This window comes from Chamaea fasciata, unplaced genomic scaffold, assembly GCF_029207755.1.
Source record: "Chamaea fasciata isolate MVZ Bird 193981 ecotype frontalis unplaced genomic scaffold, bChaFas1.0.hap1 SCAF_1, whole genome shotgun sequence".
NCBI lineage: Eukaryota > Metazoa > Chordata > Aves > Passeriformes > Sylviidae > Chamaea > Chamaea fasciata.
Window position 1 is genome coordinate 47,133,256 of NW_027094086.1, and position 27,919 is coordinate 47,161,174.

A 27,919-nucleotide genomic window follows, 5' to 3' on the forward strand; every position below is an offset into this window, starting at 1 on the left:
TTATCCCAAATCACTTTCATTTTTATAGAAATGAAATTTACAGAAAAATAATTTTTCAGGGAACTAGATAAGCCCTCAAGTATTCAAAGGTGATATTTTACTAACATCAGAAGAGTTATAGGAGACCCACAGTTAGACTAGGCTGGTTCTGCTCTGAATGAACTGGAGTTGTTTTTTTTAATCAAGATGAAGCACTTTGTGCAGAATTTTTGTGCAAAAACATGGAAGAGAATAATGTGGGCAACAGCAACTGCATTTACAGACATTTCATTTACAGAGGTCTTGCTTTGGCTAGTGTTAACTATCCTCACAGCAATGTACTGAACAGTTGAGTAGCATTGAGCATAAAATGTGGATCATTGTGACAAGAACATGAAAATCCACATTTTACCTATTTCTCTGTAATTCTTAGGCTGTTTTAAGATCTTGTATCCAACAAGGCAGAAATTGCATTGTGTATTGTAGCCTTTCTATAAAAGGCTTGAAGTTCAAAACTCTGACATTGCATTGTCTTTGTTTTGATAAAAGGATTACTTTCTGATGTGTTCTGCTTCAAATTCCCAGTTTCTGAAGGATTGATCAGGATCATTTAATGAACAGAATAATGGGTCGCCAGCACAGTTTAGATATAGTCAAGTTAAAGCCCTAAGACCTAAGAGCCCTTTAACTTGTCTTCCTAAGAGCTGAGGGGGTGAACCTGGTCTGCACATTATCCTGCTGACTGTGCATTATTAAAAGCATGGTGAAGGGCTCCTCAGTGAAGCAGAATCCTTACTACTACTACTGATTTTCTTGGGAGCATAACATGTGAATCATCTCAGAGGACAACTGAGTGCACGTTGGGTACTGGATGTTTTCAGTATTATCTGATGCAACCATGGGAGAGCAAAGCTTATTAGCAGCAGGATTAAAGCTGCTGGCCTGTAGCCAAAGTATTTAAAGCATTAGTTGCCCTTAAGTTTGGCTTTAATCTCTGATGATCTCTGAAACGTGCTGCTGTTTTTAGCTGTGACTGTGACACTAAGTTTTCTTGGGAGAGCCCTATTCATGGTCCAGCATGACTTTAGTTCAATCTTCCAATATCCCCTTCTGTGGTAGAATTAATGTCAGCAGCATCAGAGCCCAGCTGCTTTAAAGCTGTGTGTAAAACAGGAAACGGTTTAGAACTAGTTCAGGTCACACCTACACCGTGATCACCAGTTACTCTCCTGCCCCAGTAACCCTCTGTGGAGGTTTTTACTTTCTGGGAAAAGCATTTGACAGTCCTGTGGCTACAGCTGCCTCAGGTTGTATGTGTCAACCTTCACACCCTTTCCAGAAGGGGGAACTAATTTAGGATATTTATTTCACATTTGCAGTTTGCCATTTCAGTATTGTTAATGCAAAGGAAGGTTCCTCTGGGCACAGAGCAATAGCAAGAGCTTTTTGTTGTGCGCAGACTGGGCAGCGTCTGCATTACGTGCTGGCATTTCTTTGTTGTGGAAGGATGAGGAATGTGGCTTCTATTCTTCACCTCTAACAAAACAGTATTAAAGTTAAGTATCAGGCATGAAAATGCTTGTACTTGAAGGAACAGCGCGTCTCTGAGGTAGAAAAATTGGCATTTCTTAGCGCTTAAGCATCCAGCTTACATCTAGAAAGTTGTTGATGCAAGAAACTGTTGGTAGTGTTCCACTGGGAGGGAATTGGGAGTATGTGTGCTGTGTTAATGCCTCAGTCCTTGACAAGAAAAGTCTCTTTGCTAAAATTACTCACCTTTAGTCGAGGAAATAACTTTTTGTAAGTTCCAGTATTGGGATGATTGGTGTAGACGGTTCATGACTTCAAAGAACTGCTCTTTCCTTTGTGTGCTGCCTTTAGGTGGGCAATACTGAGGAATCAGATGAGATGCCATTGCCAGACTCTGAGAGTGTGTATGTTATTCCTGGAAGTGTTTTGCTATGGAAAATAACTCCAAGACCTCCAAATTCAGCACAGGTCAGCTATGCTTCTTACTGAAAATTTGTGCTAAACTGTTGCTCTGTATGGTTTACACAAAGCACATCCATTTGTTGTCTTTGTCACTAGCAAGTCTGGATTTGCCTGTTTATTGCAACAAGCCTCCCCACCACAGCTGTAACTTTCTAATGTGGAGTTGGAAGAATAACTGCCACAGTAATCAATATAGGATATGGGGAATTTCTCTGGAAAATGGGATGCTTCATGTAGATAGTGGCATGGGGCCTTTCCCCACCGTTTCTTTCCACCCTGCTTCCCCCACTGAGGCACCGGCCATGTAAGAAATCACACTGAAGGTCTTTATTAGAGGCCAGACATTTCCAAGGACAGACCTGCATGGCACAAATTGGTGTGTGAAGGGCTGTGAAGCTGGACAATCACTAGGCAGAATACAAGGGCATTATGTGCAACTGAGAAGACAAAGAATTGGCACAGAAAAGATGCCTCCACTGCATTAATCAAGGGGGAAATCTCTCTGCAGAGGTAGAGAAAATACCAGTAGGACTGAAAAGAAGTCGAGAAATAGTGCACTGAGTAATTGGATACTGGTCTCCAACAGAAACAGCAAGGATCACCTACATGCCTGAGAGTGCAGTTTTGCTGGTATCTTGAGCAATCCTTATATTGAGTGCTTAAGTAATACAAAAGCACTTTGATGTTTCTTTGTAGACAGCAGTTTTCTTTTGTATTAAGACAGCAGCTACAGGTGTCACAAAGTCACTTTTCATCTTCATCTCTGATTTTCAGATGTATAATTTTACGAGCTTTGCTATGGCTTTGAATGAGTTGGACAAAGAAATGGAGAGTGTCATTCCCAAAACTGACTGCCGGCTACGACCAGATATCAGAGCTATGGAAAACGGAGAAATAGGTAACTTCAGTTATGGGCAAAGGCAGTTTCATTTTTTCTTAAAACTGAGGAAAGTTGGAAAAACTGGAAGAAAACTGGAAAAAAAGTTGTTCGATGAACAGCTAGAGGAAGTAGCTCCCTATGCATTCCTCCATGATGCCAGGCAGTAACTCTTTAACACAACCTTCTGCAGGCTCTGTTGAGCTTCTGGTGTCACCCACCTGTGCAGGGGATGGTTGGGATGGAGCTAATCTTCCTCACAGTCACCCATATCTGCTGCTGTGGTTCTGATTCGTGACCAACAGAGTGTTGATAAACAATATCTGCACAGTCCTAAGGAAATGAACTTTTCAGTTTGTCTGTTTCCATCAGCCTGATGCAGAGAGAGTGTTTTGTTATGCCAGTTCTGAGAAATGCAGTCAAAACTATTTAAGTGAACCTACGATGCCAAAAAATACACTTGATGCAAAATTATACTTCACTGAGAATTGAACACTCTTGCTGTCCTAGAATAGTGAATTAGAGTAGTGTGCTTTTAGAATATTAAAACAGGATGGCCAGCCTTGTAGACTAAGAGCATGGGGGCTCTTGTTTTCTCTGGCCTGCTAACTGACTGGGGTAAGTCATGAAACCCTGATTTGGTTTCAGCTATATAATAAGGAAACAACTGTGAGACATCTGAGATCTAGCAGTAAAAACCAGTGTCATGGTGTAACACAGTGCAGTTGTGCAGTTTTGTTTCTTTTTTCTTAGAAGCTGATAACCATTTCTTTGAGGCTTTTAGAAAAGCAGATCAGTGAATTCCCACAACCACTCTCTCCTGCCTGTACAACTGATTTGTAGCCAGGACGATGGATATATTTGGTTCAGAGCATCCCCAGTAATTAGTCTGTTTAAATTTAAAGTGCAAATAACTATGCTGTTTGCAACAGACTGTATTTCTTCCTGACACACTAGTAGTGTGACGTTTGTAGAGCAGCTAATAATACACAGAGGGATAGAAGCTGACCAGGAATGGTTGATGAAAGGAAATAGTTGAGAATCATTCTTGGAAGACTTAAGATGTGTATGAAATGCTTTTTGAGCATTCAAGAAAGTGAGATTGACTTTCATCTAATCTGCTTCTGAGTCTGACTTCCTTCTCAGACCTTCTTATCATCCTTCCTGCCAAAGAGAAGCAACTGTTCTCTTTGTTTGGGATGCTACATTAATGCATTACCAACAAAAAGAAGGGATGCTGCAGAGAGACAATTCTTTGTGATCTGGAAATAAGCATTCCAAACGTCTGGTGATGAGGAACTAGACACTAGTACAGCTTAACTCCAAACTCAACAAGAAGCAGGTGGCCAGGCTTCTGAAATAAATTGTTCATATCTTCAGTTTCCCTACTGAAATACATTCCACGGATGCCACCTCCCTTAGCTCACATTTGCTGTCATGTAGACACATTTCCAGAGTCCTCAGGCCACGGATAAATACATATTTAGCAGTCTTAAAGCCTAGGATGCCACTGGCTGATCCTGTGCCACAGCTGGCCTGGCTTTGCTCTTAGACTAAACTAGTAACCTTCAGTGTTCTGTAGAAGGCTTTTTAAATTGACATTTTCTACTACTGCCCTTATTTATTTTCTGGGTCAGATGAAGTAATGTCCCTGCCTTATATATTATGCTTTAACACCTTCTGTATTTTGGTGTATTTTTATTCCTTCAAGATCTGGCTAGTGAAGAAAAGAAGAGGCTAGAAGAAAAACAGAGGACGGCCCGCAAAAATCGTTCAAAGTCAGAGGAAGACTGGAAGACAAGGTTGGTGCCCTTGCCTCTGTGTGTGTGTAGTTATGTCAAGGCTTTGAACACTGAAGTTAAGTGACAGTCTCCACTGTGACATGCAGTGAGTGTTGTGTCTGTCTGAAGAGCAGACAGACAGCATCAGGTCTGGCAGTGCAGGTGTTGTGTTTGCAGACTCGGTCCCAGCAGGATGTCGCGCTTCCAGGGGGAAGCGCCAGGCTTGCTCTCGCTTCCTTCTCTCACTGCTTGCACACCCTCATACAAATACAAACTGTTGTCTTCTCTGAGCACTTCTTGGTTCTGAAATGGCAAAGGTGTTACCTCTGATGGCTGCTTTTAAGGACTGTTGTTGCTGGTTAATTTATAATTGCCTCAAATTTGCATGCCTGGCCAAAGAGAGGAGGAAATGCTCCCCCCATGTGAGCTTGCCCATGACTTCTCAGCCCAGTGCCTGTGTGCTGACAATGCTGTGTTCTCAAAGTTTATCACCCAGTTATCCAAAATAACCTTCTTTCGCAGGGGGCCCCTAACTACAAAAGAGGAGCTAAGGGAAAAGCATACAATGCATACAGCATACCTGCCAGGATGTTTTGGGGTTTTTTTTTGGGATTTTCTTTAAACTATGAGGAGTCAGTTGGGAGCTCTTACACACAAGCTAAGGGGAAACTGTGAAAACCTGACCAGGTGAATCTAGTTTGGCCAGACAAAGTCTGTTTAAAAGCACAGTAGTAAGTTGGCCATTATCTTCTCAGGAAAAACAACAAGTAGGGCTAAACTTTGTGTAAGCAAGGTTCCTCTCTTCTCTATTATTAACATAGTCAGACACTCTGGGTTAAATATCTTTAAAATGTTTGTAACTATAAATCACGTTTGTTTTGTGTTGTTTTTTGTTTTGTTTTGTTTTGTTTTTTAAATGAAGTCACCCATCATCCCAAAATCCCAGGTTTGGACATGTTTGCCTTTGTCTTTTTCCTGTGCCTGTTCTCCTGAAGTGTTTGGGTTGGTTTGCATAGAGACTGATGGAGAATAACATCGTTGTAAAGCTTCTAAGTGCTGGACAGCCTTGCACCTCTCATTCCTTATCTGAATTCAGAGTGATTCTAGCTCTCCCCAGGTGTTTTCAAACCTGAGATAGTTACATAGTATTCTTCCAGGTGCCTGAAGTAGCTCAAATCTAGCTCAAAGCACCTGAGGCTGGAAATTGGGGAACTCCTATGGAACTGTGGTTTTTCAGTTATATAATTACCACAGATACCATTCACAAGATTCTGCAACTGCTTTTGTGCAGACTGTGTAGACCTGTTCAGCATGAGTCTGGCATATCCTTTAAGAACTCTTTGCTTGCCAGGATGTTTCTAAAGCTTTGGCAGAAAATTCTTGGTGTCTGATCTCTTTAGTAAGTGTGGCTGCCTATAAAGGATGATGTTAAGTTTAGGCAGAGTTGTGCTATGGGGGAAGAAGTGCATGCTGTGAAGAACTCTCCTACTTGTTCCCAGGTCATCTGTAGGTCTTACTCTGCAGCACATTATGAACTCTGATTTAAACTACTGCCATTTCCTTGCCACAGAAAAACAGGTTTCTTGCTTTGTCTAGTAGAATTCCTCCTTCCTAAGACAATTCTCCAAAGTGGCCAGTTATTAAAAAAAAAAAAATATATATATATATATAAAATTTTATTATTCTGAATCTACTTTAGAAGTGGGGTCTTGGTGTTTCTCAACATTGGTGATTAATGTTTAACACTTAATATTTTAGATGCTGACCAGTAATCTTAAGTCTTGAGTAAAAATACTTAATTCAGTTCTGAAATACAGCAGTGGTCTGTTGATTGTGCATAAGTCTGTCCCATCTTTCCCACATCACTGACTGGTTTAGGTCTTACATATCTCTCAGACTTAGTTCTTCACATTGCCTTTCCCCTTCCTATTGAAGTAGCCAGACACTGGAGGAGGGACACTCTGTCCTGACCTGTACAAGTGTTGAGGACACACTAATGAGCTGTGGGGAGGTAGAATTTCTTAATCTGAGAGGTGAGGTCACTGTGTTATAGCCCTGTCTCACGGCAAATGTTTGGCTTTAGCTCTGGAATGAGCTGCTGATCCACCACTTATTTGGGAATAGCTGGCCCCTCCTGTGGGAGGAGAAGCAGGAGTGAGCTGTGTACAGTACTAGGGGTGAATGACTTCTGTTGACTTCAGTTAACTTAACCAGGGCAGCAGGAGTACCACTGGAGTGTTCACCTGTTCAGTTACTCCCAGGAAGGCAGCACCAGGCATTTCTTCCAGCACAGCTCTCTCAAGTCCTTTGAACCAAGCAAGACTCACCTGTTAGCTGCCCTGCTTTGTAACATAACCCTGCAGTACTGGTGGCCCTTAGACTTTTGCCTTTTCAAGAGATAAAGTCATATATGGTTCAAATGTGCTTTTTATCATCTGAAACGTTACGGTGCTGGAGAAGGGAAGAGCAGAGTTAAACAGGCTGCCTTGCACACAGATGACTTCCTTCACTGAGTGTGGTCACTGCAGTGAGTCACAGAAACAACTGGCTTCTGCGGTCAGTGAGGAGGTGAAAGGAAGCTGTGGAGCACATTAACCACAGAAACAGCTTCTACCAAGCTGGCTCATGCCATAAATGTGGCTTGGCAAAACACAGAAGGAAGTTAAAATGCTTGAGGTCTGGTACTGTGCGCTGTTGAGGCGTAAAATTGAGTAACTGGACCAAACCGAAAGTGGCATTACTGTGTGCTGTATGGTGCCTCCAGATTAGGCAGGAGGAGAGAAGAAATAAAGAAAGCAGGTGCTCAACTTCAGTGTTTCTATTAATAGCCAGCTTAGTAAAAGCTCGCAAGTAGCTCCATGCAGATGGAATCAGCTTTCTGGGCATTGGGATTGAGTCTCCTGCTGCCAACAGTGTAACACAACATAGTTCGCTTGTAATAATCCAGAACTCTTCCTGCAGCCTGTGGGTGATGTTTCATCTACACTGAGTGTAGCTGGCACACTGAGTTACCTGCTGGTCAAACCAAAAGGAAGGAAGCAAATGCACAGGCAGTAGAAACAAGGATGAGTTGCCTGTGAAGAATAGAGAGATGAGTTATGTAGAGATGGGGTAAGGAGGGCCAAGGCAAAGCTTGAACTTGGCAAAGCATGCAAAAAATAACACAAAGGGCTTTTTACATGTATGTTAACCAGAAAACAAAGGTCAAAGAAGGTGATGGTTTTTAAGATACTTTCCAACCCAGGTCACTCTACAATTCTATGATGAAGTGCATTGCAAAACAAGGCTTTAAAAAAACAAGGGGTAATCTAGATCCAGGGAAATACTACTTGTTTTCAGGACTGCAGTGCTTGTGGTGTTTACATGTCTTGCAAAAACTGTTACTGCTTGTGCATGCCAGAATGGTTGTTCACAACTGCTTTGAAATAAGCTGTATCTGTCCTTTTTTATGCAGTACTCTTGGCAGCTTCAAATGGCAAAACTCTGGTGTCAGTAATTCCATCTCAGAGATGTTTAAGCGGTGTAGCAAATGGGGAAATGTAGTCACTGAAGATGACGTTAAACACACTCATGAATTTAAAACAAAGAGGACTCTTGCAATAATTATTTTGTGCAGTAAACTGCTGAAGCTGCAGCAAAGCAGTTCTGAACTTGTACAAGTGAGTCTTAATAGCTGCACTAACATGCTGTGTGTTTCCTTGCAGATGGTTCCACCAAGGCCCCAATCCCCACACTGGTACACAGGACTGGCTTTACTCTGGCAACTACTGGGACAGAAACTACTTCAACTTGCCTGATATTTATTAAAATGCAGTAAGGACCCTCTGACTGATACAAATAAGTCTTAATCCGTTTTAATGTTTTCCCTTGTTCTACTTATCTCCTGAAAATACTGACATGTTATCAAACAGAATATTAAGCATCTCTGCAATAAATCTGGTGGTACATGATCTGCAGTCCTAAAAGTAGGGGAATAACTTTTCTGGCTGATGGTGGGTCCTGCATGGACAAAGTCGCTGTGGTTTCAAGCTGCTCTGAGTACACCTATATTAGGTTGCGGTGTATGAGGAATAGAACACCTTCAGCTGTTCTATGAATACTTTATTTTGTAGATAACATTGGCACAAGTAAAACTGGTTTTATTTATTGTGACTTGGGAATGTTTAAAAAGCACACAAAGTAATTGCAATATTCTATTCTTAAATGAAGAAAAGGGTGTCACTTCTGTAAAGATGTAATTTTTCATAAAGTGACTTTTCTTTTACTAATGTAATTCCCTTGAAGCCTGAGCTCTGCTCAGGAGATTTCAGAAGTGTTCCCATCTCTGGAGCAGTAATGCAGTTGTTTAGGCTGGTAACATTACTCAGAGGTTATTTATTCAATGTTTCGTGCAGTGTGTTTTGAATTTTGCTCTCCTGTTTTGCTACCAACCTTACGGTTTAAGGAATTAAGAGCCATTTAAATATCTACAGATTTGATTTGAACTGCACACTGGTAACAGGTTTTAAAAGAATCTGTTTCATGCACTAGAAGTTCCGGTGCCCAGCACCACTGCAAGAACCTAATCAGTCCAGGTGGAACATGGCAGGGGGACAGGACTGTGTCTGTACTGTGCAAACTCCCTGGGAGGAAGTCTTGTGCATTTCAAAGGTAGTACAGCACCTCAGTGAGGCCTCCTGTGCACAGCTGCTTTACCCCTTTTCAGTGGGGTGCATTCAATCTTAGTCTGTTTATATTGAACTGTGTACAGAGCTTCTAGAGGGCGAGCTGCTCTTTGTACAATATTTTAACTGCTGTCTGGAGGTTAGTGTTAATTGAATAATTTAATTGCTACTAAATAAAGGCTTCAAAACTTCTTGCATCTAGTCTAAAGTGAGTGGTGTTCAACAGTGTGACCCCTTCTGAGCAAGCCTTGTCCAAAACCTGCTGCAATGAGAACAGGTACTATGTTTCTCTGCTCCAGGGACCTCTTCTCCCTGAGCAAAGAGGAGTCTCCTTCTAGGGGATGGGGAGGGCTGGGGAACTGAGAGCTTCCTGCAGCTTGAGCTTAGAGTGGACTACTGAAACTGTTAATAAGGCAATGAGATGGTTTCTATTTTTATTCTAGGCACTACTCCTGTTACCCAGGTCCTGATGCTGAGACATATTTGCATAGATAAGGGAAAACTTTTTCCTTGGCAGCCTTTCCTGTGAGTGGCCAGCTCTCACAGTGACCTTATAGATGCAGGATTTTAATACCTGTTCTATCTGTAGGAAGCCTGTGCTCTGGCCAGAGCTTCTTGAAATCTGTCTTGACTGCTGTGCAGCTTCCAGGTGTGAGTCTGAGATCCACAGAAGCAGCCCTGGCTGTTGGGTCAGTGCGGGTCACACAGCACTGAACACTCAGTGCTAAGGAAAGCAAAGCACTAAATTCCTGCCTGCCCCCCATGACTACACCATGGCAGCACAGTGAGAGGCTGGGTGGTTTCTCACTGGAACAGCTCCAGCAGCTGTGGCAGAGGGCACAGTTCACACAAAGCTAACATTGGGGATGTTCAACATGGGAATGCAGTTCTAATTGCTGCCTTTTTTTTTTTTTTGAGCATTTGCTTAACATTATTTGATTTATCACAATGTAAACTCCATCGATCCTGACCTCTTCCTGAAGTGCAAACAGCCTCTCTTCTCTCCCTGTTTAAAAATTAACATGAACTCAGTAGGTAAGTGTGGAAGAACTACTTTAGATGCTACCTAAATGCACTCCAAGGGGAGGGTATTTTGCCCCACTCTGAATATTACACAAATGTTAGAAGTTCAGGCTACAGGCAAAAAGATGTATATAAATGTGAGATTAAAAACTTGGTTCTTTCAGACTAAAATCAGAGCAGGACTTGGCAAACAGTAACAAGCAGAGGAAGGCAGTGTGGGTGTGTTATATAGGACAACTAGTTTAACCAATCATCTCAAACATTTTTTTTTTTATTTTGAAAAGGGTTAAATTAAGTTTCTAATAGTAAAATCCAAAGAGTAGCATGTTCCTATGTGGGAAGAAATCTTACTTCAGTACCCTGCTCTGGGCATAGGGTCTGATGTAATGGTAGCCTGTCCTTGCAGTAACTTTCTGCAGGAGCACTTAACTATTGTGTGTGCTAGGGCCAGCTTTGCAGCTATCACATCAGCCAGAGGGATGGCCACTGAAAAAGCACTGGCTCTGCATGCCTTAGCTGCACTTTCAGCTGCAGAATTAGAACCAAGGCTTGCTGATTTCTCATCAGGGAATGTAGTGGATCTCCTCCTTGCACCAGCATCTGGCTGTCCAAAGATATGGCATGGATAGAAACAGGTTTCTAGTCCTGTGTTCGGAACATCAGAGCCCCCTAGAACAAGAAGTGGAGAATTTCCCCACTTGCTTTTTCTTGCATCATATAATTTGGAGCAGATATTTATTGTTGATCTTCTCCCCTGGAAAAGCTGAGCATTGCCCAGAAATAAGGACCCCCACCTCCAGCAGGACAAAGGCTTGGGGGAATTTTTGCCTTGTCTCAACTAAGACAACAGAAGGTATACATTAGAGTGTGGTGGATGTCCCAAGCACCCGAGGCTAAAAAGACAGAAACAATTGTTGGAATCAGGAGCAGTGAGTTCCAGTCATATTGTTTGTGTTTTCCATCGTATTTATTAAGACCAATCTTAGTCTTAAACAAACACACCTAGAACCAGAGAAAGCAAGCATGATGCAGAAGGGATCTGGGACAGCAAACACCATTTGGTATGTGGTTGACAAACAACTGCAACCTAGAAAATAAAATAAAAATGAAAAACTGTTCATTGTCAGAGCAGAGGCTCTTTTGTCTGTTATTTCTGAAACTGAACTTTTAGGCTAGTTTGTCAAAGTTTATGTTTTTTTATGAAAAGCCACTGGTAATCTATAAATCTACCCATGTACAACTCTCCTTTACAAAAGATTCTGCTGTTCCAGGGAGAGCGGGGGCAGGACAGCTCCACACTGGAGGATTTCTCCAGCTGGGCACATGGCACCACAGGGTGGAAATGCTGGTGAAGGCCTCACCTAGAAAGATGGGCAGCAGCTCTCTCGCTCTTTGTGGAAGTGTGATCAGTGCTTGGCCCACTTAGCCCAGCTGCAGAAACTCACCAAGTCCAGCCACCACGGGCAACCACCACCATTTTTTTCTCTAAGTGGAAAAACCTGTGTCACTGGTGGAATAAATGATCTTTCAGGCAAGGAGAATCAAAACTAGGGCTCCAACAAGTCACTTCTCCTTAGCCACAGGGCACATGGATTACATCTTAGGTCCCAAACACCTGCTTCAGAAAATACAGGTTTTCAGCAAGACCATTTGACAGCACAGGGCACATTCCCATCACTCTGACCTGCCTCTTTGCCCTGAGAAGAACAGAGCCCTGGCCAGAGCCACCTTTCTTGGACAAAATGGCAGTGAAATCTAACACATGCACTGAGGCCAGGCAGACAGTGTTGGTTAAGTAGTTTCTTAGAAGTCACCTCTAACCCTGCATTGCACTGACAAGAGATGATCTTCCATTTATTTATCACTAAGCTGTTAGAGCTGGAAGCTGGAAAAGGGAAGTTGATATGAATGCCCAAACTTCCTTACCTGCCAAGACAAACTTGCTCAGTTTGATTCCACTTGTGCTGTAGATTCTGTTCTCTCAGGTTGGCAATTAAATCAACATCAGATGGACCTAAGGTTGCAGTACTTGAGGCCTGGCCTGCATTTAATGTCCGCTTCATCTTTAACAGGTGATTTGTTCCATCTACAAAGGGAATTACTTTGGAAATTGCTCTATAAAAGGTGGAACCTCTGCATCCATAATCAGCTCATCATCCCAATACAATGATACAACCTCACTGGTTGAGGTAACCTTGGTTTCACTGCAGAAAGGTACAACCTGTAATGGATCATTAAGAGCAGGTGATGCTGGAAAAGTGATGATTCTCTGTAAAACCAGCACAGTAGCAGAAGAGAAGGCAAGTCTTTCAATGCATCATCACAGCTCAGCGCTGAGCTGCTTTCTGAATGACATCAAAAATTATGAGAGACATTATTTGAAGCATTACAGAGCTAAATCCTGTCTGAAAAAACATTATTCTGCCTGCCAGCCCAAGCCAAGTCAGACCCATTTGTAACCTGTCAGTACTGGGCAATGCTACAGAAAGGAATCGCTGCCTTGCAGCTGTGCAATCCTGTTAGCTTCCTACTGGTGCACAACTCCCAGATCCTATACTTGCACTGTGGGTGGGAGACTCCAGAGGAAACCTTGCTCCTAGCCCAGATGCCCTGAGTGTCACTACCTGGGTGCCTCCTGGATGGTTGGACAGGGATGTTTCCTTAACATAGGCATTCAGATGACAACTTCTGAATTATGCAGCCACTCTGTCATCATATTTGAAAAGTCACAGCAGTAAGGCAAAGTCCCCAGTGACTGGAGAAAATGGAGTATCACATCTGTTTTTTAAAAAAGGTGATGAGGACTGTAGGAGCTACCAACGAGTCAGCCTTACCTCTATGCCTGGTAAGATCATGGTACAGATCATCCTGGAAGATAAATCAAAATATGTAGAAGACAGAGAGGTGGTAAAGACAGCTAACACAAGCTGCAGCTTCTCCAAGGGCAAATAGTATTAGACTGATCTAGTGGCCTTGGATGATGGAGTGACTGCATTAGTGGACAAGGGATGAGCTACAGATGTCATCTACCTGGACTTCTGGAGGGTCTTTACCAGTCCCTCACAACATTCTGGCTGCTAAATTGGAGACATATAGGTCTGATGGATAACAAAGTGGCTAGATGGGTGGAAACAAACCAGCAGTAAGTCAACCCTCAAGGGTCAGTACTGGGACCAAAACTACTGGTAATAAGGCTGTAGCAGACTTTTTACTGTCTCTTCAATGACAGCAGGATCAAGTGCACCCTCAGCAAGTTTCCACATGGCACCAAGCTGAGCGTGGTGCAGTTGAGTTACCAGAAGGAAGAGATGCCATCCAAAGGGACTGGGGCCACACAAGCCTCATGAAGTTCAGCCAAGGCCAAGTGCAAGATCTTGCATCTGCCCACAGCATTCACACGACCCGCTGCCTTCTCCCCCTCCCCACACTACATGAAACCTGCTCCTGCTTTCTGCTGCTGACTTGCCTAAAGCCCAGCACAGGCAGAACCCTTCTACACAAGTGCCTTTGCTGTTTTCCTCACCAGCAGCCAAGCCAGACATTTCTTCCCAGCACAGGATGAGGGCAGTTTTTCCCTCAGCCTGTGATGCCATCACACAGTCTAATGCTGCAACTTGCAGAAAGCAGAAAGGCTGTGGCCACATCCTACCCCTCTGCCAGCTGTGGTGAAGGGGTGGGTGCACAGGCCATCCCCTGCTTAGAGCCCGGCCTTTTAAGACAGGTGATATCCAAACCCCAAGGGATTTGAACCAACAAACTGCAAAATACAGCATCTGAGAAGCAATGTTCCTTCCTGCCCTCTGGCAGGGGCTCAGAGGACACAGCTGGAGACTGTAACCTCTTCAGCCACACCCCAAGAGGAAGGAGGTTATTCCTTCATAATGGCTTTGTTTGTACTGTGGAATCTTATGACTGCAAGGGCAAACCCTGAAACAAACCTCACCTCTCCAGGTGATCAGGGCAGGTGACATCTGCTTCCCAGCACACCTTATTAGTAGGTACATCCAAGATCATCTTCTGTTCCAATATAACAAGCACAAAAATGGTCACCACGTGGTGCTGTATTTTCAAGGTTACCACCGTGTTTTGGAGGATCATGAAGACAGAAAGATCACAGGGGAAAGGCATGATCAGGATCTGCTGAGGGATAAAAACTTTAACTACCAACATAGATCAGCCTTCATTATAGTTGGAAAACAATCATGTACCTACCTGCTCTTGCATTCCTGGATGTCTGCATCTTTACATAAATCTGAGGCGAACTCCAGCAGTACTGAAGATTTTAAATTCATTGGTGCTAAAGCATTTAGAAAATCTACAATGGCTTATTTTTAAATGTAACATACTTGCAGCAGAACTCTGCTAATTTTAATTGACTTTCAAGTTCATTCACAGGAAAGTATGCTAATGATAGACTCTCCACAAAATGCTTATTGAATCCCTATTAATTTCCCAAGAAAACTTCTCACAATATCTCTTCAGTCCTAGAGAGTTACAACACAGATGATAATATTTAAAATGCTAAACATTCATATGTTATGACTTGTGAAACTAGGAAGAACCTCCTGTAGAAAGAATAATTCAAGAATATATATATGAGACGTACAAAATGCATTATTTTTGGAGTAGAGAGAGCAATCCAAAGCCTAGATTTTTGTACTAAGAGCATATGGAAGCAACACGCCTTGATAAAAGCATTACACATACCTGAGTGCAAAGGTAGGCATGATTAATTCAAAACCATCCGCAATGAATACAGAGCAGAGGAGAACTTGCACATTTGCTTCTCTGGAAAACTTTCAGAATTCCAGGTCTGCAAATCTCTACACAGTAAAAGCTTCAAAGATGCTTAAGTATAGATGTCATAAACCACAGAAAAATGTATTACCAGAGGTGACAGAACTGAAGCATAAACCTCCATAAATATTTTAAAAGGCTGCAGGACATAATATAAAATTGTGTGTGTCTGAAACGAAAGAGCAGCTATAGGAAAAAAATACGTCTGGACATTAATTCACTGTGCTGAGACTTAAATGCTGGGTTTGGAAGTGTTCAAGGGCAATGTACCAGGTACTTTACCAACACACATAACTCTTTGGCCCCATAGGGAAGGACCTGTCAGCCGATGAGCAGCCCGCCCAACTGAGGTCACTGCCTTGTCCTGCCACCTTTTAACCCTTTGCAAAAGTAACAGCTTCCAGACAATGTTGAAATCTAAGAGCCTGGGCAGAAGTTCAGCAAATCAAGGTCCCAGATAAGCCTTATTTTTCTACCAGAAAAGGGATCAGATCATTCATTAACTGAGAAGTCTAGTACAGTCCCAGCAGGAGAACTATCTTTTTTCAATACAGTAAACATACTGCTTTTAGTGAAAGATTATCAGAATTTGCTAAGCAAAATTATTTTTGTAATAAAGACCTCCCAATCTCTTTCTCCCTTCCTTCTGAAATCCTCAACTCAAGTCATTTTTTTCCCTTTTAACCTCTTCTCCCCTGCCCATCTGGACATATCTAGCTAAGCAAAACTTGCCAGAAATGCCTGAAGAACATTGACCAACAGCCAGTCTCACTGAGCTTTAACAGATTACTTGACTGGAACACCATCATGGAATAGGTCACATCAAAAGATGAGCAGCATTTTGGAAAAACCAGCAATGGAAAAATTGGGGCAGATAGTAAGACAACTGCACATGAACTCCCCATGGCTGACACTCACTGGTGGTTAAAACACAGGGGTTCAGTAGATTGTGAAGATCTTGGGCAATTGTGCAAAGATATTCTGAGCAGAAGGAGGGAAGAAATACGCAACTAATATGCCCCTACCCCGGTAATCTGTGGTGGGTCCAGCTGAGAGGTCAAAACACACATCAAAAAAGTGATCAGAAACAGAAGTTCAGCATTTAATTCTGGAAAGGCTGCCTCAAGTTGAATTTCTGTGGTAGGAACTGGGTGGGGGAGAGGCCAGGTGAGCAGGAACACTTTCCACCATCTCCTAACAACGGCACACTTTTGTGACTTGAGTAAGTCTATTACTCCTAAACTTCACTTTTCCTTTGTGCTCTAGGTTGCCTGCAAAGCTTCTGACTGATGCCACTGGCTGCCCAATTGCCTTAAAATAAAAATTTAAGTATAAATTTACGTAAGATTAGCTTTAACAATATTTGTTTGGGATTGCATAACTTCTAATTGAAGTGCTTCCTACCACTGTTGGTGTTTCATAATGATTGCTGGAAAGGGAAGCTAAGTACTGTACAGGCTACTCTGCTTTCACCCCACTGCAAGGTTTGATCAGCCCAACACCATCTAACACCTGCTCCTGTTCAGACTTCAGCAGGTACAGAGCAATTCTAAAACACAAGTACAATCAATGGCTGGAAAGACAATCACATTGTTGCAAACTGAAAAGCAATTCAGTACAGCATTTGGGAAATTTTATTTAGGAAAAAAGCATAACTAGAATATGAAACAACCATTCAAAGTCAAAGAAGAAATTAAAGTGCTTGCTTTAGAGTAAATTAGACTTTTCAAAGGTGTAGGAATGCAACAAATACAATTGTATGTGGTTATTTTTCTTCAGTGAAGAACAAGTGTATTTGATGTCTTAAAAATGTACCTTAAAGATTGTTCACTCTATGGTTGAGCTCAACTGGACATGTAACTCACTTGCTAATCCAGGAGACTGTAATTAAACTGGAAGAACAAAGGCTGGAGGTAATTGCTGACTAGAAAACTTTGTTACAGAGTCACTTAACATCCCAGAAATTTTCCCAGTACTTGGTATCATCTTGTTCAGGAGGCCGCCAATTAGAAATCAAACTCAAGAAGCAACGGAACAAAATTCATGTCCACATTTCTTTTAATTTTACTCAGAAATATAAAAGTGCAAGTTCTGTAAATTAACAACATTTACAGTACATCACAATAAATATGCCACCTTGTGACATCTAAAAATTCTAGTTATTTATTTGAAATGAGTTGTACTGAGATAAAAACTGCATCAACATCAACAAAAAATACCTGTCCCAGTAAAGATGGCCTTAATATATTAATTAGCAAGATGCATATTCCATTATTGCTATTAGACCATGCCTCCGAGTTCCACAGTATAAAAACTTACTAGTTTACACAAAAGACCATTGATTTTTTTTCTCATCACAGGCACAATCTAACATAAAAAATAATTTTGCCATATACAGTGTAGGATGTTCCCCTATGAGGAAAGGGGGAAAAAGAAGAAATAATACAGAAACATACAGTTTTGATGATAAGCCCACAGGAAAGCTGCACTTTGCACAGAGTTATTGAACTGTTACATGAACATAGAGTGTCTTTCTATACCCACTCCTGGCCTGGTGAGAACAGACCTTTTAGTAAATTTACTACAATTTTCTAGCTACCTCCAAGTATGCAGACTCTAAATATCCCAACACAAATCGCATGCAGGTGCTTTGTGTCCTGAACAGCCAAGTCTCACATCATATTTAAGGAGTGTATTTAAAAAGAATTTTGCCAGTAGCTGCACCATTCCCAGCTATATACCCAGAGCAGACTGTCCGATTGCAAAACATTAAAAGTCAGATAGGACAAAATAAGATTTCAAGTACATTAAAGCCCATTTTTAAAATAATTATTTGAACTCTAAGCAGTCACTATATACAACGTATCATTTTCCAGTCAATACTCGGATTGACCAAATAAGGTTGAACACTCATTTATGACTCAATATTACTGTCAAAGTGGAATTAAAATGCAGTGTACTACCTGCAACACACCTAGATTATACAAAAATAAAACTGCTTTTTAAAAGAGTTTCTCCTCTCCTTCAGGAACTACAACAGGAGTTTTAAACTGCTCTAGGAATGCCTTTCATAGCAGAACTGTGTCTTTCTAGAGAGAAATAAAAAGTGTCTCAACCATTTCATTTGGCCTACCAAACAGGACATTGCTTCTCTCCTCCATTTCAGTCTTGCTTTAGATGTAACCTCAAAAGCAAATCAATGAAGGTAAGGTGTGGGAAAAGTCTAGAACTTTGGCAACATGCTCTACAAAAAGGGGAGGGGAAAAAGAAAAAAAAAAAAAAAAAAAAAAAAAAGAAAAAAGCTTAAGCTAAGGAACTGTTTAAGGCAACCTGACCAAAGTAAAGATAAGGCTTTTGGATAACTACTTCCAAGAATATCCAGTTTTCTTAGCTTTGCAAAGTAACATAATTCAACAAACTTTATGGTCAGATTTCCATTCATAAGCTTCTTTAAAAAAATACTTACCTTCCTAGAATATAATATTAGCTGAATATAAAACATAAGGAAATGCGACACACTGCAGACGAAAGTAAAAAAAAAGCTACAGATAAGCACACTGATGGCCAAGTATTAAAAATTATATGGTCATGACAAAAGTTTTAGACTCTCTGAGGTATTTCAATAACTTAACACCACAGGCTTGAAATACTATACAGAGACTGAAGATATTGTAATATTGGTGTAACTACCAAAGCAGATTTGTGGGTTGGCATTTTGTTTGGTTGCGGGTTTTTAAAATACCTTTAAAGGTCACTGCTATAAAGATCCAGCAGCTTGAATGAAAAACATGTAAAATCTTAACATGATATGCAGAATATAGGAGCCGAAATAAGAACTGCTCAAGCAGTAGCTGCATGTCCAAGTATTTGTCTGGAATGTACCAGAAGCAAAGAACCTTAATATTGACATCACTGATTATCACAAATATGAGCTGGCTTGGGAGGGAGGGGATAAAGAATAAAAGGGGGTGAGAGGTTTAAAATTCACCATATTAGTCATCATGAGGTAAGTGGCATAAGCCACTATAATTTACTAAGATTTGCTTTTTGTGGCTGAATAGTTTTCCTCCTCCTCCTCCTCCTGTGTACTGGCTAATATTTGGAAAAAAAGGAGTATTCTGACCATTTCCAACTTCAACATTTAAACCAATTACTTATATTGCGTTATTCTAATCAAACCCAAAGTGCTCCTCATGGCAAATTTTAGATGTAGATCTGTTTTAAAAGGTAGAAAAAACCCCTTGCCTATGTTGTTGAAATAAATCATGTGCTTATTTAGGCTCACCCACAGAGTTACAAGTAATTGTGTTCAGCTCGGTTGGAACAAAATAAAAAATGAAGAGTTAAAAACACAAGGTCACTTAACCTCCTTCCTTAAAGGTTGATTTACCTTCAGTTAAAACTGTCGTATTTTTACTCAGCCATACCAACTCTGACCATACTAGGAAAGTGTCTCTGGCACAAGTGGTTTTCAGAAGAAAAGCTGGACTTCCCAACAGCTCTTTCTTCTGCTTCATCCTAAAGTGCAGGAACTGTGGGCAAGGATAGCAAGCCTTCCTGTTGGTCACTGTGGAACCACTTCCCTTAGAGAGGCTAAGGCTGCGTGTATGCGGACGTGCAATCTGTTCTCAAAGTCATAGCCACTGAATTCCTCCTGGGGAAAAAAAAACAAAAAGGAAAAAAACCCCAAACATTTACCTATTAGCCTCTTTCACTAAAGGATATGAAGATAATTTCACTATTAATGCTTAAAAAAAAAATCATGTTACAAAACAGTCCAGAGAAAAGAGGTGAACTGGTGATTGCATGTTGCTATATCCCCACATTACCCACAGCAAAGGAATTATTACAGAAATTCCAAGTTTGTAAAGAGAGCAGATTGGAGCCCACATAGCTGAAGAGCACCTGAAAGGTTCTTCTAATCCAAAAGCTCCAGAAAATCCCAACAGGCCCTAGGCAGGAACCAGTTGGAACAGACAAGGAATGGAGAAATGTCATTTTCAAAATTTCTGTAGCCAAGTCTTGCTTGAAAAACTTATCAAGGTTCTAGCACGACAGGAGCTGTCAGTGATGTGGGCTCTGTGTGATGGCTGACCTAGCAGCACATATCTGTGGAGCACACATAAATGTGTATCATGCACATTAATGCATATCTATGTGACAGGAGTTGTAATTACAGGTGAGGGACACTAGCACCTAACACCCACTCCCCCTGCCCCAAACCCCTAAAAACAACCTCCCAAATGCCCTTTCATCTCAGACAATTGAATTAGAAAATGCCTTTGTTTTTACCTTGGCTTGGAGCAATAAGGTTTTGCCTCTTGGCACAGTCTACAAAAAGACAAACATTGCATTGGAAACACATCACAAATGTTATAGAAAATACTTCAAGTAAATGAGTTGGTGAGACTGGAGTAGCATCTCTACCTTTGAAAAAGGTACTAAGCAAATAAAACCCTCTCAAATTAGCAAACTGGAAATACTAATAAGGCACCCAGGAGAAACACTATTAGGTATTTCTAGTCTTCTACAGAAAAGGAGAAATTACAGGTTGCAGTTGATGATGGTGAGCTACAATGCACAGGGGAACAAAAGAGGCTATAGATAAATGATTAACTGATTGAGTAATAATCAATAAAGTAATTTTTGTTTCTTAACCGAAGTTGAAGCCATTTATTTACAAAACAAAGTAGTGGATATTAGGCATTAAATGCTGTTTCAGAAATCTCAATTTCAAACCCTTAAAGGAAAAAAAAATGTATATTTGCAGATTAATATTTGCTATTAAATAGGGTGAAAAGTTCCTGTTTTATTTCTTATCCTATAGTAGATTTTTATTGTAAGCCTTGCAAAAAAATAATCCACTGCCTGGTAAGAGACAGAAAAATTAAGTTCTCTTATCAAATATACCTAAATATGACAACATCTATTTTTATTTGTTGGATTACACTCAGTGTATAAGAGAACCACAAAATGTAAATGTCAAGGTATTAGTATGGTTACATCCAGAACTATGTGATTGGAACTCAGTATAAAATAATAAAATGATTCAGATGACACGGTAAATCAAACATGCAATTATGCCTAAGAATAATTTTAAAGCAAAGTAAATTTAATGACAGTATGCTTTTTATACTAAAATGAATACTGGTATCTCTATCTGTTGCTCAAGTCTGTAACATGCTCAGACACTCAGGTAAATGTGACTTTTAAAATCCTATTCCCTTCTCAACCATTATGGAGCTCTAGCACAGCACCCCAGCTACTAAATGAAATTTTGTGTTAAGAGGATCTACTGACCTCTAGTTCTAGCTCTTGCTTTCCCCTACCCTATCCCACTTCATTGAAGTCAAGCATCATTTACCTCCTGATTTTCTGAGTGCCACGAGAGGGAGTTTCCTCCACATCCTTCAAACGCTAAACGCTACCACAGCTCCTCCAGCTGAGGCTTGTTCAGCCCTCAAACACCCAACGTGAGGCACGTTCAGTTACTGTGGGAGGGAGGGAAGGAAGGGACGGAAGGGACGGGAAGGAAGGGAAGGAAGGGAAGGAAGGGAAGGAAGGGAAGGAAGGGAAGGAAGGGAAGGAAGGGAAGGAAGGGAAGGAAGGGAAGGAAGGGAAGGAAGGGAAGGACTGCTCTCACATTCTTCAAATCTTAACATACCTTAACTACCCACCACATCTTTGGGTTTCTTATAGAGACACTTGACATGATCAAATTTAAATGTGAACGTGGAAAGAAAGGCAGCAGGAACATTATAGGACTCAGACCTTCCTTCCAGGCTTCAAGGCCCAGCTCTAAGTCTTAGGGCAGCAGGGTTTTCAAAAAGAAAATCAGTTTTAAAAGCATTTTCTAGTTCTGTCCTTTGTCATGATAATTCTTTTTACTGAAAGATTTTCCTCTCCTTCCCCCTTTAAGGGGAAGGCTCAACTCAGCCAACTAAACCCGACAACAACAGAACCAACTGAAAACAGAATCTTAAGAATATGAGATACTATTAGCCCAAATACTTCATATACTACATACAGTGATGGGGGGGTTCAAGTGATTTCCCCCCTAACCTGCCATCTGATTAACAACCCCAGGTGGCATAAACAAGGTGCCACACAGGGTGGCATAAACTCCAATGTCTGGGGTTATACATTTGAGGAGGGAAACAGCACCAAGAGTGCTGCACAAGTTGCTTTGCTTTAAGATTCTCTGAGGTAGGGTATGTGCAAAGACCTAACAATTAAATGCACTGTCAGCCAAGCCATTTGGACAATCTGAAAGCCAGGTGGATTATCTTCTTCCTCATCCTGAACACCAAAACCCTCACTACTCAGAGTGGAAGTCAAAATGCCCACACAAACGGCTTTAATGGAATTTAAATGACTAAAATGAAAAAACAGTTGCTATTTTAGGAAGGCATCAAGTTCTATTTGGAGGATAAGTACAGGTGAACTTTGAATGGCATCCAACAGGATATTAAATAGGTAAGAAAAGGGCCCTAGGCACCTACCATAATAAATACCACCTGCAGACAAGAAATCCCAGCCTACCCAGGGCATTCTGGCCAGGCCTTTTTTGCCACCAGCAGCAGGAACACTCTCAGTACTGAAAAACTAAGACATTGTGACCTAAAACACATTCCATTTCTTGGATTGAATCCCCTTCTCCCACAAAGTTGGAAGTTTCTTTATGGTAGGTATAAAACAATTTTTTAAAACTTAATATGCATAGTCACCTACAAACTTTGTTTCATTCTTTGCATAGTGGTATGTTGACTTCTTCCATTACTTTTCTAAGTTTAAAAGTAGGTCATGCTATTACCTCTGGATTGTCTAACAGGATACAGCCAAGTTCATAGCAAGCATATGGCTGGACGTACAAGTTGCTTTGACGGCAGAGTTCATCTTTAGCAGCTCGCTGAAAGTACTGTAAAATAAAAGGAAAAAAAGAAACCGAAGACTGCAGAGTTACATTAAAATTGACTGGTTGTTACCTCCAAACAATGCAGAAGCACCATTCAACTTGAAGCTGTAGAAATTAGCCAAAGCTAAAATGAGAGTACATTAAAAATTTAAAATGGTATAGATTCCTAGATGTTTTTACCAACACTACTGTATCAAGGTAAAATTATTAGTTTAGATTTTACCAAGTATTATAGTGCCTGATTTGAGTTTTCCAACTTCATATTGAAAAAAATATTAGCTCTAACAAGAAACTGTGACATCAAAGATGAAGTCACATCTGATGAATTGGGGCAGGGGGTGATGAAGAAATGGGGCAGGGGGAAGGAGGGTTTAAAGCCAGCATCTTGGTGCTGATATGAACACCATTCTGTTTTGGGGAGGAAAAAGGAGGGTTGTGCCTACAGATCAAAACATGAAGTGGTGGCAGAATTATTTTTTGGTATGTGCTAATAATCAAACCCCACCCTCTAACACATCCAGAGAAGAAGCAGCAAACCTGTGCTTTCAAAAGGTCAATCTCCAAGATACTTAAAAAGAAAAAAAAATTTCTGATAGACAAAGTACATCGAGCAGAGCAAGAACTTCTCTTGTATTCTTCCCAGCTTCCCCTTAAATCTTGTTACTACAAACCACTTTAACTGCCATGTTCATTCAACAAACCAAATTACTTTCACAGCACAGAACATAATGAAGACACATTAAATCAGAAGATTTTAAAAGAAACTCTGCTAGAATTCATAAACCAAAATGATCAGTGGCACTGGAAAACTAATGACTTTCTTAACACTCTTACTCAAAAGTATTCACTGTTTTTAAAATAATAGTTTATAAAATAAGAATAACGGTGGAAATTACTATTTAGCTAATTACCTGAACAGCATCTTCAGAATTTCCTAAACATTTGTGTATGGCACCAAGAAGCAAATTCCTCAAACCAGCAGCCGATGAATCATCCACATCATGACAAGCTTAATGAAAAGATTCCGGTAAACAAGGTGGATTAAAATAATTTCTTAGACAAGAACTGTGATTTACATTACATTGTCTTTTAGTCTGATACTTAGATTTTACCAGGAAAAGGAGATGCTAGTAACATTAATAGAAAGCCAAGTAAGTTGTCTTCTTTTAAATACAACCCATTCTGTATGAACCTCATCAAGAAAACCATCACTCATCAGAGCAATTCCCAACAGGAATGAATGGGCTGATGTCAAAGGCAGTTGGTGCGTTCCTCTCACAAGAGGAGGACTGATCTCTTCTGGTCTTTGAAATATCCACTAAAACGTAAAGTTAAGAAACAATCTCCTCCTGGTGTTACAGGACACTGGTTTGTCCCACATATTGAAAGAAAAATATATAGTCCAAGTTAGAAGGAGCACAGGGCAAGCAATTCAGACAAATCTGATTTTTTTTCTGAACTGAAGCCAAGTGACAGACGCACAAAAATCTGTACTGGACTTAAGAACCCAGAGAAGGGTGTTTTGGCATCACAATTCTCACTGATGATGGGAGGACAAGGTTAATTTGCCAGACCTTAGCTGGTCCACAATCTGGGGACAGACTGTGCCTCAGCTCAGTGGTGCTCAGTTTCCAGGAAAAATTGAATCATAACACATGGAACCCTTTCTAAACGAATCTGACTCCATTTTGGTCAAGCTTATTAGTGCCAGCTCTGCTAAATCAAGGCGAGTCCCATGAGGAGCCATTTGCACTTGCCCACACCAGCACCTCCAGGAAGGAGAGAGTACAGGGTTTTCATCCCATAACTGCTGTGTCTGGTGTAGTGCAGCTCCTTAAACATTTTGCCTGACAGCATAAACCCTGCCACATCTTAACCAGCTCTGCACTCACAACCCAAAGAAGCCACCTGTGGATAACTATAAAGTGGCTTCATGAAGTATTTGCATTGTCAGCTGTCGTGAGGATTACAACTCCCAAATTACTTGGCATTTTACTTACAGAGATGCAAGTGGATACAAATTAATTCCTTTAAGTCAAGTTCTAGCCCTGAGGAAAAGCCTGGAAATCCACCCCAACAAATTAACAGTCCAATTGTTCATGACAAGAGTAAACAAATGTGGAAAAAAACCTAACTATTATTCATGTTTTTGAAATACAATTAAGGTGCAGAAATAACACTCACTGCACAGAAAACCTTCAGCCAGGGATGGCTGATACAGACATATTTGTCAGTGTCAAACTTACAAGCAGTGTATCTCTGAATTTGAACCTATACTGCTATTTCATATTAAAATGTGAACCACTGACTGGAAGCTTACACACGGGAGACCTACACTGCCTCTGAGTGTGCGGGAGAGAATACAAACTCCTTGCACCCTCCAAAGTTGACTGCTCTGAAGGCAAATGACAGCCAAAAAAAATACTCAAATTTATTTTGATGTAGTGAAATCTAAATTTAAAGCCTGCCATTACCTTTGTGGCTCAAAAACCAGGGATCTGAATATAACCCACTGCCACCACGCAATTTAAATGGACAAGCTATCTCAAAACTGGAACCAACACCTCTGCTAGTCCTAACTCTTGACTTCAAGACTGGAGTTTTCTAGCTTAACATGAAAATTGTGTACAAACCTCAAAATTTCACAATTACAAAAAGAAAAAAAAAAAAAGCACCCCATGGCAAACAATTTTTAGTTTTATTTTCTAAATGAGCAAGGATTTTAGAATGGTTTGGGTTGAAAGGGACCTAAAAGACCATCTAGTTCTAGCACCCTGCCATAGGCAGGGACACCTTCCAGTAGACCAGGTTGCTCAGAGCCTCATCGAGCCTGTCCTGGAACACTCACAGGGATGGAACATCCAGTGCTTCCCTGGGCAAACTGCTCCAGTGCTCCACCACCCTCACAGCAATTTCTTCTCAATATCTAATCTAAATTCACCTTCTTTCCATTTAAAGTGATCCCCCCTTGTCCTGTCACTCTCCGCCCTTGTAAAAAATCCCTCTCCAGCTCTCTTGCATGTCCCCTTTAAGTACTGAAATGTTCTCCAAGGACTGCCAGAAGGCTTCTCTTCTCCAGGCTGAACATCCCAAACTCTCCCAGGAGGGACAAACTCCTGTACTCACAGGAGAGGTACTCCAGCCCTCTGATAATCTGAGTCCCTCCTCTTGACCCACTCCAACAAGTCTATGTCCTTCTGGTGCTGAGCACCCCAGACCTGGACACAGCAGTCCAGGTGGGATTTCACCAGAGCAGAGGGGCAGAATCACCTTCCTGGACCTGCTTGCCACACTCCTTTCAATGCAGCCCAGGATGCAGTCAATGGGCTGCCAATGCACACTGCCAGGTCATGGTGAGCTTCTCTTCAACCAGCTTGAAACTGTTTGCAGAATGCAAACAAGAGTGATTGCAGGATGGAGTGAGAAGCACTGAACACTTCATGACACACACTGCTACCATAAGCTTCACGTGACAGACACCCAAAGTCAGCTGGAGACTAAGGAAGAGGCAACCACTCACCACCAAGAAGGTCCCAGGACCCTGGATACACAGAACATTTATCCTGTTACAGATAACCTCACAAGCTACCTATCTCCTCTTGGAAGAAAACTGACATGCAGGAATGAATAGGTAGTTTTAAATTTTTTTTCCTATTTTGTTGCTAGGTTTATGAGTTACATTTTGCTTAGTAACTTGGAACAGTAACTATCATGCTATTGTTTAATTTTAAACAATTAGTAACAAACAGCAGGCAGTTACAACTCCTCCCAAAAACTTACAAAAATTAAGTATTAGCCTGAATCATAATGGGTCATTATTCTTTTGTTACTCACCTGTATTTTGCTATGACACGTGCACACAAGTTAAAATTTTCATGTTACTGCACTTAGCTACTCCACACAACAGCATAAAATCATACATCTCATTTTAAAATGTAAATAAATAAATCAAGGAGCCATACATACCTTGACTCATATGCTGTAAGTTCGAGAGGGAACAGTTTGGAAGGGCTTTCCATAAGTACAACACTTCAATGGATGCCAGGACACAGAGCTCTTTGGTCGGCATTTGTTTCCTAAATCTATCTGCCTGCAAAGTGGGACAAAGAAGGAAGGGAGATCCATCACTTGTTCTTTAAGGGGGAACATGATATTCACAAACAGTGTATCACAAACACTAATTTTAACTGTTTCATAAACTCACCCAACAATTTTATGCAAATGAAGACAGTAGTAACTTAGCCTAAAGATTTTAAGACTAAAAATCAAAATCTTTCAACTAATTTAAGGGTTTACATATTGATCAAAATCAAAACCTCCTTGTACGCAGCCTGACCAGGCTTGACTGTATTTCACAGTCCCAATACACAGTGACTGGATGCTGAGGCAGTACCATCTGCAAGATCATCAGTTGAGAGCTATTTCCTAGACAACTCCTAGCTCTCAAAAACAACTAAGGCTTTCACAAACAAGACAAGATAAAAAGGAGTAAGAAGGGCAAAGCTAGAAGGAAAATTACCAAAGCAACTACACTATCGTGTATTTTTATCTTTAATAATTACTTTAGTTGTAGAGTGAATAGCTAATTCGCATTTCCTTTGTTAGGTCCTTCAAATGACACTATTCTTTTTCCACCCTATTCCTTCCCACAAATTCTATAGAAGCAGCACAGTAGAAAAGAGATACATTCTGCTAAAGAAAATACTGAACTAAGAACTGAACTGTCATCACTGTACCCAAAACACGTCAGCCTATGCAAAAACTAACCTTTTTCACTGAAAATTGTTCAATCTGATTGTTTTTTCTTTTGAAAAGCTTCTGAACTTCCTTGAACACATTCTGAGCACCATTGACATCACCAGTGGCTCCTTGACACACTGCAAGAATACAG

General features: G+C 40.9%; 2 protein-coding genes across 4 annotated transcripts in view; one reads left to right on the forward strand and one right to left on the reverse strand.

The window, feature by feature from the left end:
- OSBPL1A (oxysterol binding protein like 1A) overlaps positions 1-9,490 on the forward strand; it is a 77,206-nt gene extending 67,716 nt beyond the window's left edge. For all 3 annotated transcript variants that reach the window (XM_066182408.1, XM_066182413.1, XM_066182419.1), the window contains 4 exons: positions 1,861-1,977; positions 2,746-2,869; positions 4,560-4,650; positions 8,334-9,490. In XM_066182408.1, the coding sequence (XP_066038505.1) occupies positions 1,861-1,977; positions 2,746-2,869; positions 4,560-4,650; positions 8,334-8,436 (435 nt within the window). In that variant the 3' untranslated portion in view covers positions 8,437-9,490. The remainder of the gene's footprint in view (positions 1-1,860; positions 1,978-2,745; positions 2,870-4,559; positions 4,651-8,333) is intronic.
- Positions 9,491-17,153: 7,663 nt separating this feature from the next.
- The window catches only part of TTC39C (tetratricopeptide repeat domain 39C), a 38,612-nt gene continuing 27,846 nt past the window's right edge, over positions 17,154-27,919 (reverse strand). Inside the window, exons 9-14 of the mRNA XM_066182426.1 lie at positions 27,796-27,905; positions 26,995-27,118; positions 23,940-24,037; positions 22,927-23,031; positions 20,406-20,444; positions 17,154-19,767 (exon numbers count right to left, since the gene is read on the reverse strand). Of these exons, the coding sequence (XP_066038523.1) occupies positions 19,678-19,767; positions 20,406-20,444; positions 22,927-23,031; positions 23,940-24,037; positions 26,995-27,118; positions 27,796-27,905 (566 nt within the window). The 3' untranslated portion in view covers positions 17,154-19,677. The remainder of the gene's footprint in view (positions 19,768-20,405; positions 20,445-22,926; positions 23,032-23,939; positions 24,038-26,994; positions 27,119-27,795; positions 27,906-27,919) is intronic.